The 13,081-nt window shown below is 36.3% G+C and overlaps 2 protein-coding genes across 13 annotated transcripts in view; one reads left to right on the top strand and one right to left on the bottom strand.

Moving 5' to 3' along the window:
• Positions 1-8,163, top strand: part of KLHL32 (kelch like family member 32) — a 242,419-nt gene extending 234,256 nt beyond the window's left edge. For all 12 annotated transcript variants that reach the window (XM_045499089.1, XM_045499085.1, XM_045499082.1 and 9 more), the window contains one exon: positions 4,226-8,163. In XM_045499089.1, the coding sequence (XP_045355045.1) occupies positions 4,226-4,387 (162 nt within the window). In that variant the 3' untranslated portion in view covers positions 4,388-8,163. The remainder of the gene's footprint in view (positions 1-4,225) is intronic.
• Positions 7,166-13,081, bottom strand: part of MMS22L (MMS22 like, DNA repair protein) — a 128,482-nt gene continuing 122,566 nt past the window's right edge. The window contains exons 24-25 of the mRNA XM_045499080.1: positions 12,109-12,276; positions 7,166-11,373 (exon numbers count right to left, since the gene is read on the bottom strand). Of these exons, the coding sequence (XP_045355036.1) occupies positions 11,292-11,373; positions 12,109-12,276 (250 nt within the window). The 3' untranslated portion in view covers positions 7,166-11,291. The remainder of the gene's footprint in view (positions 11,374-12,108; positions 12,277-13,081) is intronic.

Raw genomic sequence — 13,081 nt, forward strand, 5'->3', positions numbered from 1 at the left:
ACCTATGATCTATTCTGGAGAATGTCCCATGTGCACTTGAAAAGAATCTGTAATCTTTTGTTTTGGGATGGAATGTTCCATATATATCTCTTATACCAGCTGGACCTAATGTGTCATTTTAAAGATACTGTTGAGGGGCACCTGGGTGGCTCAGTCATTTAAGCATCCAAACTTCAGCTCAGGTCATAATCTCATGGTTCATGAGTTTGCTGTCAGTGCAGAGCCTGCTTTGGATCCTGTCCCCTGCTCTCTCTCTGCCCCTCCCCAGCTCACTCGCTCTCTCTCAAAATTAATAACTAAAAAAAGACTGTTGATTCCTTCTAGTGTATATTTCATTCAGTTATTGTATTCTCAACTTTTTTTTTTTTAATGTTTATTTTGAAAGACAGTGTGAGCAGGGGAGGGGCAGAGAGAGAGAGAGAGAGAGAGAGAGACATAGAATCCAAAGCAGGCTCCAGGCTCTGAGCCATCAGCACAGAGCCTGACACGGGGCTCGAACCCATAAGCTGTGAGATCATGACCTGAGCTGAAGTCGGACCCTTAACCGACTGAGCCACCCAGGCACCCCTGATTGGTTCTTTTTAATATTTTTTCTGTTGACATTTTCACTGTCACTTCTACTCTTCAGTCTGGTGAGCTTCTTTATAACCATTACTTTGAGCTCTTTGTTAGGTAGATTGGTTATTTCCATTTTATCTAGTTCATTTTCTGAGGACTTGTCATGTTCTTTTATTTGGAGCATATTCATTTATCTCCTTACATTGCCTTTGTGTTTGTTCTTATGAATTAGACAGAACAGTTACTTCTAAAGTTGATGGAAGAGTCTTGTGTATGATCATCCCCTGTGTGGACTGTGTTTAGTGACTAGGTGGTTAGAGTTGTGGCTGGCATGAGCTTGGTGGTCCTGAGGCACTCCATGCTGGGGCTTCCCTGATGAGATGACTGTAGCTGAAATGGGCATGGGTCAGGGTATTCCTATCTCTCAATGCAGAGGGTGCCCCAGCAAGACAGCAGCCAGGTTATTCTGGGGCTCTCCACTCTATGGGCACCCTGGAACATAGCTTAAGCCAAAGCAGATGCAAGCTGGGGTGTACTGGTGTTCTCTGCATGGAGGGCACCATGGCAGATTAGATGAAGGTGAAGAGGGCTGCAGGCTGGAGTGTCTTGGGCATCCTGTGCAGGGGCTACCCTGGTGGGGTAGCTGGAGCCAAGGTGTAGTGTGGTCCAGGGCATCCTGGGGCACTCCATACAGTGGTGCCTTGACAGGAGAGCTGTAGTTGAACTGGGTGCAGGCTGGAGTCTCCTCAAATGCTGTTCATGGAATGCTGTGATAGGGCAACTGACCCATGGCTGGTGTGGGCTAGCCATGTGCACAAAAACTCATGGTGTTTGGTGCAGGGTATGCCCTGGTGAGGTGGTTATAGCTAAGACAGGGTGCAGACTTGGGGTTCTTGAGATGCTCTGTTCAGGTATAGTCCTGGATCTCTCTTGAGTTGGGGGTGTCATACATAGCAAGACATTAGGAGCTAAAATAATGTGTGCCTGCAGTGTGCCATAGTGCTTTGTGCCTGTGTCACCTTGGTAAGGTGGCTGTAGCTGTAGTGAGCCCTGAGCAGGGGTGTCTTGGTGTGTGGTGTGCTGGAGGCTGACCTAATTGGATGGCTCAGTCTGGTGTGGGGTAGAGGCCAGGGGTTCAGTCAATAGGCTGGCTAGAGTGCCTGGACACTATTCCTGTCCATGCTGTCATGATGGAGAGGGAACATAAAACAGCTGTGTTCACCAGCGTCTCCAATCCAGAGTTCTAGCTGCTGTCCTGTTGCTTGGTGGTGGTAGGGCTGGATCCTTTATATTCTAGTTGCTTTTAATTTATAGCTTTCTTTCTGTGCCCCAGGATGGGTGCATTACAGTCCCTTAGTACTATCCGTCTCCACTGCTCTTCAGTGTTGGGACTGTGGGTTCTCTTTAGTAACAAGACTCCCTCTTACAGTTATGTGATCTTTTGTGCAGAGGCTGTTCAGTCAGCTCTCACTTCCTCAGAAGGAATTGCTCTACAATAGGTTTATTATTTGGTGTGTCTGTGGAGGAGGTGAGTTCATACTCTTCCTAAGTGGTCATCTTGGACTACTCTCCAATGGAACTGTTCTCTTAATTTCCCTTTCTGCTACTTCATTATTAGTGTATAGAAATGTAATACAAAATTAACATACAGAAATGTATCCTGCAACTTTACTGAATTCATTCATCTGTTCTTTGGTGGAGTGTTTTGGGTTTTACATACACACATACACACACACACACACACACACACTCATGTCATTGGCCAATAGTGGTAAGTTTATCTTCTTACCAATTTGGATACTTTCCTCCTTCTTGTTTGATTGCTGCAGCTAGGATGTCCAGTATTATTTTGAATTAAAATGGTAAGAGTGGACCTTCTTGTCTTGTTCCTGGTCTTTAGAGGGAAACCTTTCAGTATGATGTTGGCTGTGGGTTTTCATATATGGTTGGTGTTATGGTATGTTCTCTCTAAACCCACTTTGTTGAGTTTTTATCATGAATGGATGTTGCATTTTGTCAAATGCTTTTTCTGTTATCTACTGACATGACCATATGGTTTTTAGTTATTACTCTTATTAATATATCACATTAACCTATTTGTGAATATTGAAACGCTTTTTATTCCTGGAATAAATCTCACTTGATCGAGGTAAATGATATATTTTTAAATGTATTTAGTTTTCTAATATTTGTTCAGCATTTTTTGCATGTATGTTCATCAGATATACTGGCCTGCAAGGTGGTTTTGTTTTGTTTTGGTCTTTTTGTACTGTCTGGTTTTGGTATCAGGGTAAAGCTGGCCTTGTAGAATATATTTGGAAATTTTCCTTCCTCTTCTATTTTTTGGAATCCAGTAAAACCTTGATTTGCAAGCATAATTCATTCCAGAAGCATGCTTGTAATCCAAAGCGCTTGTATATCAAAGTGAATTTTAAGTACCATTGGCTCAGTTGTGATCATGTAACATTCAGTATCCCATACTACACATATTACATCACTTGTTTATCAAGTTAAAATTTATTAGAAATGTCTGCTCGTCTTGAAGAACAAGTTACTCGCAATCCAAGGTTTCACTGTAGTTTGAGAACAGGTATCAACTCTTTAAATCTTTGTTGAATTTACCTATGAAGCCATATGGGTCCTGGACTTTTGTTGGTAGCTGTTTGATTACTAGTAATGAAATTGAATGGGTAATCAGTCCATATTTTCTATTTCTTTCTGATTTAGCTTTAGAAGATTGTATGTTTCTAGGAATTTATCCACTTCTAAGTTGTCCCAATTTGTTGGCACATAATTTTTCAGAGTCGTTTCTTGCAACCCTTTGTATTTCTGTGGTGTCAAGTTATTTTTCTTCCTTCATTTCTGATTTGGGTCTTAATGTGTCTGGATAAAGGTTTCTCTTCATTAATCAATTCTTATTGATTTTTCTTTTTTTAAGTTTATTTCCACTCTCATCTTTATTCTGTCCTTCCTTTTACTACCTTTGTTCTTTTTCTAGATCCTTTAGGTATAAGGTTAGGTTGAGATTTTTGTTTCTTGAGGCTATTATAAACTTCCCTGTTAGAACTGCTTTGCTGTGTCCTGAAGATTTTGTACCATAATGTTTTCACCTACATTTTTCTCCACGAATTTTTTGATTTCTTTGGTTTTCCTTGAGTCTATGTGTTTGCATTTTTTTCCAGTTCTTATAAATTATTTCTAGGTACTCTTGTGGTATGAAAAGATGCTTTGTATGATTTGTCTTCTTAAATTTATTGAGATTTGTTTTGTGGCCTAACGTGATCTATCCTAGAGAATATTCCATGTTCACTTGAAACGAATGTGTATTCCACTGTTTTTGGATGGAATATTCTGTGTATATCTGTCAGGTCCATCTGGTATAATGTGTTCTTCAAAGCCACAAGATTTTTCTTAGAGGAAGACAAAGATACCTACCTAAAAACTGTTTACATTATGTAGACACATAAAAATATATAAATGTATATAAGAACACTTACCTGACCCTTAATACAAATTTCTGGTTCCATACTGTGAGGAAAAAAACTAATGCCTAAGGTATGTGTGGTCATGGTGGCATCACTGAGTTCAACTGCAGGCCTCCTTTAACATGTATACAGCATTATTTTGAGCAATCATCTTTGACAAGCAGGCTTCTCTTCTTTTGTAGGTGGTGGATGTAAGTAGAGAAGGCAAAGAAGAAGTATTTTATGGGCCTACACTCCCTTTTGCTTCTAATGGAATAGCGGCATGCTTCCTTCCAGCTCCATATTTCACATGCCCTAACCTTCAGACTCTTCAAGTGCCTCATCACAGGATTGGGACTATCTGAAAACCAATGCTTTGTTAATAACTATCATTAACAGAAGGGAAAGAAAAGCTTCACTTCTGAATACTGGGCATGAAAAGACTCAGTGCCCAATGCTTCCTTGTTTTGTTTTATATGTCTTATTTTCAGATAAACATTAGCAAAAAATGAACAGTTTTCTAAAATACATTACTGAAACCTCCTGTCACCCTTCTCTCTGTGTGTCAATATGCAATATGTCTGACTTTTACTGTGGTGTAGCTCAGTGACAACTTAATGGTCAATTACTGTTCCATGGGTCTTTAGAGCCTTTGTTGTAGACTTTCTCTAATCAGCACTGTCTAGGAAAACAGGAAAATGTTAGTAAGGCAATTTATTTCACAAGTACTGCCATCAATGATCTTCAAAAAAAAAAAAAATCTTCCGTAGTTAATCCCCTTACTACTTAAAACTGGGTTTGTAATTTTTCTTTTAAAAATTTAACATTATGCAGCCCCACTAGTATAGACTCAGTATTATGACATTATAAAATTTTAAATGCCATGTTTTATTCACAGTAACACGAATGATAGAAGTACACTGGAACAGCAGTTGGAACGCCCAGATTGTTCAGCTTGGTTACTGTGACCTTGGGCTAGGTGCTTAACTTTCAGTGCTAGTTTTCCCATTCTTTAAAGGAGGATAATTATTGATTTCCGTATCAATTCAGAAGAATGTTGTGAGGATTAGGCAAATGCTCTGAAGTACTTCATTTAAGAAAAAAAAAGTTACTCAAATTACAAGGTATTTTACTGTCTTTAGAATTCTGTAACTGAACGGGGAGATTATTTTTGAAATTATTTAAAAATCACTAAATAGAACTTGGAACACATGCTGTGGGAGAAATGATTCTGAAAAGCATGTGAAGAGATGCTAATTAGGAAAAGGGGAGTCTACCAAAGCCAAAGATTCCTAAGTCTATACAAATTCTTGCTTCACATCATAATTCAAACACTTGTTTAAACTCATTTAGTGAAAAATGACATTTCAAAGCTCAACAAAAAAAAATTAGCTGTACTAATTTGGGCACCATAAAGTACTCTGACATAACTGTGAACCTAGACTTAGTAGTTCTAATAAAAGTTTTTGCACTTTGTTAAAGGTTATGTCAATCTTGAGCACTTGTGGGACTCTTCTTCCACCACCAATACATATTTTATTACTACCACTTTTAATAATGCATAAGAATTCTTATTTAGGCTGGGTTTTTGGATTTGCTTTGTCTATAACAATATATACATATATATATGTATATATACACATATATATGTAATAAAAATCACATTGGAACATAAATTCAAGAAGTGTAACATGAGTTTTTCCCTTTTCCTAATGTTGTTAGGATCTAAGTCACTTTACTAAAAGGAAGACTTTATTTGGACTTTTTTCCTTTGGCATAGTTTAATTGTTTAGCAATCCTTACCTTACAGGAAGTTGTCATTTTATTCATGTAACCACTTTTGGTATTCAGAAATAAAAACAAACTTTTTAAAATCCTAAATACAAAATTCACTAACTTTTCACACTGTTATACCTAAAAATTTTAATTTTTAAATAATAATCTGGTTATTCAGATTAAAGAGCAGAGAAGGAAAGACTAGGCATAAGGGGAAAAAGTAAAATAAAAACCTCCCAGAGATTTAGACAAAAAACCTTCAGAGTAATTTTACAGTTCTGAAAAGTGAAAATTGATACTGATATGATATTTAGAAGAATTACAGAGTCTCTTTAGAAGAGTTTATAAATCATGTAAACTAAATATTTTAAATGCCTTACCAAGTCAGGAAAATGACTCTGGTATTTCAGATATCTTTTCAAAAAGAACCTAAGCAAGAAGTGTTTCGGATTTATTAAAATTTCTACTTGACACATGAATTGACCTCCAGCTGTTTTACCTTATAAAACCATTACATCTGTAATCCCACATCCTATATCCAATGAATGAAAGGAAAATGGTCTAAAAATAAGCTTGCCTGACTAATAATGAAAAGGTACCCTGAGATTACTCTTGATATTTTCTGTATAGATTTCTAACTATTCATTTAAAACAAGTCAGTATATTAGCAAACACTTTCTTGGGAAACTTTAATGTATTACCCACTAATATTACAGAATTGAACTCAGAATTAGAAAATATTCTTTACAGTATAGCCAAAATACCCTCTAAAGTACAACATTCCTAGGAAAAATAAAACGCAGAATGCTTATGATTAGATCGTTTTCCTCAAATTAAAGATTCCAGAAAACTGTGCTCATAAAACCAAATTCCACTGAAACTATTCAAATATATATTTTCTATTTAAGTGAACTATAGTAATTCATTTTTCATTTTTACTCTTTAAAATTATAGACCATATTGTATTTGTAGTTAAATTATTAGGTTAATTTGAATTTCCATAAGAAAAGCATGAAAATTCCAACCACTTAAACACCATTTTCAGATTTTACTATCTAAAAGAAAACACAGTACTGCATAGGTATTAGCACAGTGTTCCTTTGTGTAGGAAGAAAAGCCAGCAAAGACATTAATCTCTAAAACAATGTAAAGTGCAATGAAGTTCCTTAGATTCTTAATAACAAAATACCAATTTGGTTATGATTAGGATATTTTTCTCGTTAGGTTACGATTAAGATATTTTTCTTCCTTTTTCTTCATGTTTTCTTCAAAGTTTAACCCCATGTATACTTTATACCTTTCAACTGTTGAAATGACTAAAAAACTTTGTTTTGCCACAGAATATTAAAACAGGAACAACACAGAAATTATTCTTCCAAGTAATATCGTTCATTTTTATTTTGGTTTTCAAATAATCTTTCATAAAAAAGGAAGTGTAATAATCATGGATGAAGTATAAACTAAATATATGCATTTAAAAAATTATATGCACAATTAACTTATCAATATACAATAAGGCCCAGCATTTTCTGAAACACAATTCACAAATGCAATAAATGCTATAAACTGGATAACTACTAGCACACCAAAAACTTTAATAAACAGAAGTTATTCAATTCCAATCATGTAGTACTTATTTTGGTAATCTTAGCAATATAGATTATCACTGAATCAAAGTACAAATCTTATATCTTATTAAATATGTGAAAAAATATGCTACTTTGCTAGCTTCCCAAACCAACTGTCTTAAGCAAACAAAACATGGTATTTATATTGGCATGCTATGTACTTGACTGACAAGGCAGTATTTTTAACCCTAGGAGGAGAAGGCAGGAGAAGAGCTTTTGGAAAAATGTAAGGTTTACATAAAATCTATAGGATTGAAGGAAGACAGGTTTCCTAGAGGCTTTTCCCAACTGCAGAAACTTGTCAAATTTTTATAGAACAGATAATTTTAACAAAGGGATGTAAAAATAAAAGCTGTCAAAGATTCTGTTAAAGTACATGTAATTCTTTAAGAACAAAATAGTTTTAAAAATTTGTGATGAAGCATGAAAGAAAATAATAATGGGTAAAGAACACACACACAGGCTACAGGTAAGTTTTGTTTTTGTTTTTGTTTTTAATATAGATGCCCAGGTAGAAAAAGTCAAATAGGCTTAAGAAAAAATATGCTAGGAATAGGTAAAGATATAAAAGTTTTAAACTATGAAACTCTTCTAACGCAAATGAAGTCAATACTAAAAGATTTCTGTACAGAGATCATACTCCATGTTTTTTACTCCCCCATGAAAACCTAATTAAATGTTCAATTAAAATTTAAATCATAACCAAATCTGAATGTCTAATAAAGTCCTTTCTACCACTCTGTTGTCCTTCAATCATCTCTTTTATATTCCATCTGATATTTTACAGAAATTATTTGACTGGAATACTTATATTTTAACTGTCTTCCTACTTAAGTGTCTTAAGGCTAGGTTTCTATAGAAAGGGTAGTATTCTCTCCTGGCAAGCTGAATGAAGCTCAGAGTGCAGAATGAACATGGCTTTCAGATGTCTAAGGCAGTCTAGTCTCCTGTGTGAGTTAAGTTTGCATAGAAAAGGTAGAGTCGGATGGCAGAAAGTCTCCTGAAGAGTCTGAATGTCAGCTTATTGACACTGGCAAGTAACTGGAGGTCCTTGAGCAGAAAAGTAACAGGAAGAAAGGATTATTTTAGCAACACTAATGCCAGAACTGTGTGAGGATGAATTAACAGGGAAGAAGATCAGAGATAAAGAGGTAAGAAGATCAATAGAGCACAGTAGAAAAGACAGTTGGGGTGTACAGGATGGAAAAAAGAAAAAAATACCAAGAGCCTGTACTGGTGATCACCTAAAAGTGGGGGACATATAAGAATCCAAGATGCTTCTGAAGTTTCAAAGCTAAATAACTTGTGAAAACAGTGTATTCCCTGGGTAGAAAAGGCAGCAGCTAGTTGAAAATAAGTGACAAGTGCAGCTTGACATGTTGCCTTGAGATTTCAGGAGGATCCAACTAGAGGGGTTTAGAGAGAAATTAGCACTAGAAATAGACTTCAGAGATGAAATTATGAGCTAGTGTTCGCAGTTAACTACTAGAAGAATGTTGAGACGGAGCAAGTGAAGAGCCACATCTCACCACTGGGGACTGGAAAGGAGAACATGAGGGTGCTTTCAAAGTACAGTATGTAGGGAGGAGGAGTATCACCAAGGAAGGGTTGAGAAGATGAAGGAAAACACAGATGTCAGGCCAAAGGACATGAGAAATGAGAATGTACTCTCAGACTGCACCAAAAGAGAACGGCTTACAATAGAGAGATAGAAGCAGCAGCCCCACAGAGTACAGGTTCTTTAGGGGTAAATACATATTAAGGAAGCAGGAATAAGGTACTTACTCTAAGTCTGGGAATAGAAAAAAGGTAAGATTATCCTATTAAGAAGGGTCTGTGAAGATTTTCAAGAAAATGAACTGAGTCATACATTTTTTTTTCTTCAATTAAAAACACACTTCAACACACATATTTACACATATGTATTGTCACAGATTTTTTGTTATGGATTTTTAAAGTATAAACTATTTATTCTTAGCATCTATAGACATATGCCCTAATGCATGATTCAGCAGTGGCTTTTCTCATCTCTTAAAAGTTTCATATTCTAAGGAACATGATTCTCAAAGCTATCTTATTAATTCTATTTTGGAAATAAAAATATATATACACATAAATAACTTCTTTAAAAGCATCACCTTAAACAGATTACGCTTCATTTGCTGAAACCTGCAAAGCAATACATTAAGTTTAGTAAGTCACTACGATAATGAAAAACTCATTGCTTTAAAGTCTACCAAGTAACCTTAACGAGGCTTTTATTCATTCCATTTGTTGAAGTACTAATAGCTGATCTGGCAGGGGGATAGACTATTTGTATGTTGTGAAAACAACAGATACTCCTTTAGACTTCACACATTACAGTAAGGACAGCATTAATAAGTATAGTTCGCTGACTGCAAATACACTTCATCTTTAAAGATACTTCTTGAGTTAGAAAAGGAGGAAGAGAAGAACCATGATAAAGACTAGAGTCCCAAGAAGGAAACAGTAAGTTATTGCAAAGTTAGCAAACATGATGTGTAAGAAAAAATTTGAAGAAAAAAAACGGGGGGGGGGGGTTCCAAGGTGGGGGGGGCGCTCATTCATCTAGGACCTATTAGAGAAAAAGGGACAAAATTGAGAGGTGTTCATTACCTTTGGGCATGAATGATTAGTAATCATGTCTGCACACCTCAAATAGAATGTATGTCACCAATACATTCACATACATTATCCCCTGATTCTTACTAGGACACCGTGAAAAAGAAAAAGGATTAGTACTCTTTTTTTCTCCATGAAGAAACTGAGGCTCAGCAAGGTTAAGTGACTTGCTCAAGTTTACAAAGCAGAGCTGGCTTTGAGACCTAGGTGGGTTCCCAACACTAGGACTGGAGTTCTTTCACCAAGTAAAGCTCACCACAAAAAGGAGACAAGGATAAGAGCCCAACTGGTAAAATAAAAATCTGGATGAAATAAAGAGTTGAGACACAATAGCTGCTAAAGGAAACTAAACTGGTTCCTTGTAAACATAATGTAAGATGCTAAATTATAAAAGGCTCTAATTGATGAGGAGATAAATGGGCTGAGTTCTCAGAAATCTTCTGTTAATAATGTAACATGAAGATTTTTTTAGATGTTATTTTCTCTTTTCTTAACGGGTCTTATTTATCCTCCTCCTGATAGAGGTCTTTTAATAAATTCCCCAAAAGAAGGACGACTAAAGAAAAAAAAAATCTGGCAACTATTGGGACCTAAGCATAAACACTGTTGGCTTAAGTTTTAAAACATTTTATATACTATCTGTATATTCATTTAGCCAGACTCAGCCTCATTCCTCACAGAGTTAAGTGTGCTGGGCATTTATAATTGCCTTAGACACAGTATAACAAAAGATGACAAACATACAATCCCACCTCCTGAATCCCCCCTTCCCCAAAACCAGCACAGAACAGCCAGGTAATGTTAAAAAACACAAAATAAAACAAAACAAAAAAACACCCACATCATAATAAAACATGTAAGAAACAAAACAAATCACTCACAAGACAGAAAGTCACATTACAGTGAAAAGTTCCTGGACTGACTGGTGCAAATCTACTTAACAGACATACACATGTAACACTCAGAGTTAGAAAAGGTTCCTTTAAGTTAGTTTAACTAAAAACTCTTCAAAAGAGAATGCAATTCTGCCAAGTTCCAAAAGTCCTATAATATATTTAATTAACCTTTATTTCCTTATTTATGTAGCTTATACTTACAGGTATGTAAGAAAAAAATCCTAGAAAGAATTTTTAACAGAACATCACACAATTAAAAGTATGAATCAGAATGGTGCAAAGTGGCTTCAGATAGTTATAATAGAGAAGGCAAATCACAAAATATGTTAGGTATTATCACTCTCCAGTCTCTGCATTTCATCTTGTCCCACTTGTCCTAGGTGAGATAAAAGTTTGCTATAGGCTTCCCTGTTTAAGAAAAAAGAAAAGATGTAGATACATTTATTACCTTTTCCACTACTTTTCGTTTTAAGTATTTACAAACTGAGCCTACCTGAGTGTCTGTCTGTCTACATGCACACACACTCACAGAATATGACTAAAATACTTTGATTCTTTAACAAACTTGGGACATATGACTTCTCATGAGTGCTGACTCCTGTAAAACAACCTCTTTAGGAACTACAGGTCTATTTCCATGACGTTACATTATGTTACACAGTCCAGCACAATCTAAAACTGGGTTGTAAGCCTATAAGAAAAAAAGTCCTATTACTTATTTTTGACCAAAAACCGTATTATTTAATTGGGTCACACACCTTACTCACTGGATACACATGATGCAGTTGTTTCAGTACATCAAGGCATCCCACAAAGGGCAGATAATGCCACCATGGATTTTAGGTGTTATAGTCTTCATAGGGCATCCAGCAACACATCTGAGGCTCTAAAGTCCACCTCCCAATGAGGAACACTGAATGTGTTTTGAGCAATAGTAGCATTGATGAAACACAGAGCTTTCAAAGGTGGTCACTTTGAAAAGAACTGTATGTGAATCGCGATGTGTCAATCATAGTATGGAAACATTTATCAACTCCAACATACCCCAAATTTTTAGGAATGGGAAAATAAGCCATTTCTAGGAAATGAATCTAAATTTTATAATCGTTGCCCAAAAGAATGTAGTAAGATTTTCAAACATACCTTTGTGCGATATTTCTGCCAAGGCCCCATTTCCGCTCTGAATCCTTCAGAGACTGAGTGAGGGTAGAAAGCAAATGGATAACAACCTGCTGGTCCAATGCTGCTACTGTTTCTAAAATGCTGTAAATCTGATTATCGTACCTCGTACCATAATCCTGGATAAAATGCCTGAAAGTAAATCAAGTTGCAAAGGATTACTTCTGGGGAAGTTCCCAGGGCTGGTATCTATATAACAATTAGCTGTAACCTGAACACAAGAAAGATCATTTCATGTAAGATTACCTTAAGAATCTAGATGCCCTATGAAGACTAAAGGACAGAAATGGCCTATTTCAGCGTGAGCTATGCATGACCAGAACCACGGCACTGGTAGGAAGAGGGAAGGGTTGGAACCTGAGAAGGGAGAATAAGGGGAAATCTAGTCCCAGGGACTTTGCTGCTGTTCTCTGCATATCAGAATCTGAGCGGTAAGGATGTAGAAAAAAATGAGTCCAGCTTCCTAGGTATTTCTTAGTTCATCGTATTTCTAAACAGATCAAACAATATTTTTATGAGAAAAACAAGTTACTCATAATACATATTTTTACATTCCTTAACTGGAGATTTTAGACCCAGAGGAGGCCTTTATAAAAAATTATATGTTTTAACCCTAAAATTTCCACTCTTCCCCCAACAAAAAAAAGTCACCTAGCTTAATACGTTGTACATAACAAACATGCAATCTTCCTCGTTCATATAAAATCCTTTCTCCCTTCTTAGGGTTTTATTTATTCTTGAGACAGAGACAGAGCATGAACAGGGGAGGGGCAGAGAGAGGGGGAGACACAGAATCTGAAACAGGCTCTAGGCTCTGAGCTGTCAGCACAGAGCCTGACACAGGGCTCGAACCCATTAACTGTGAGATCATGACCTGAGCCAAAGTCGGACGCTTAACCGACTGAGCCACCCAGGCGCCCCTAGGGTTTTATAATTC

The sequence above is a fragment of the Leopardus geoffroyi genome, chromosome B2, assembly GCF_018350155.1.
Source record: "Leopardus geoffroyi isolate Oge1 chromosome B2, O.geoffroyi_Oge1_pat1.0, whole genome shotgun sequence".
In the NCBI taxonomy this organism is placed as follows: Eukaryota; Metazoa; Chordata; class Mammalia; order Carnivora; family Felidae; genus Leopardus; species Leopardus geoffroyi.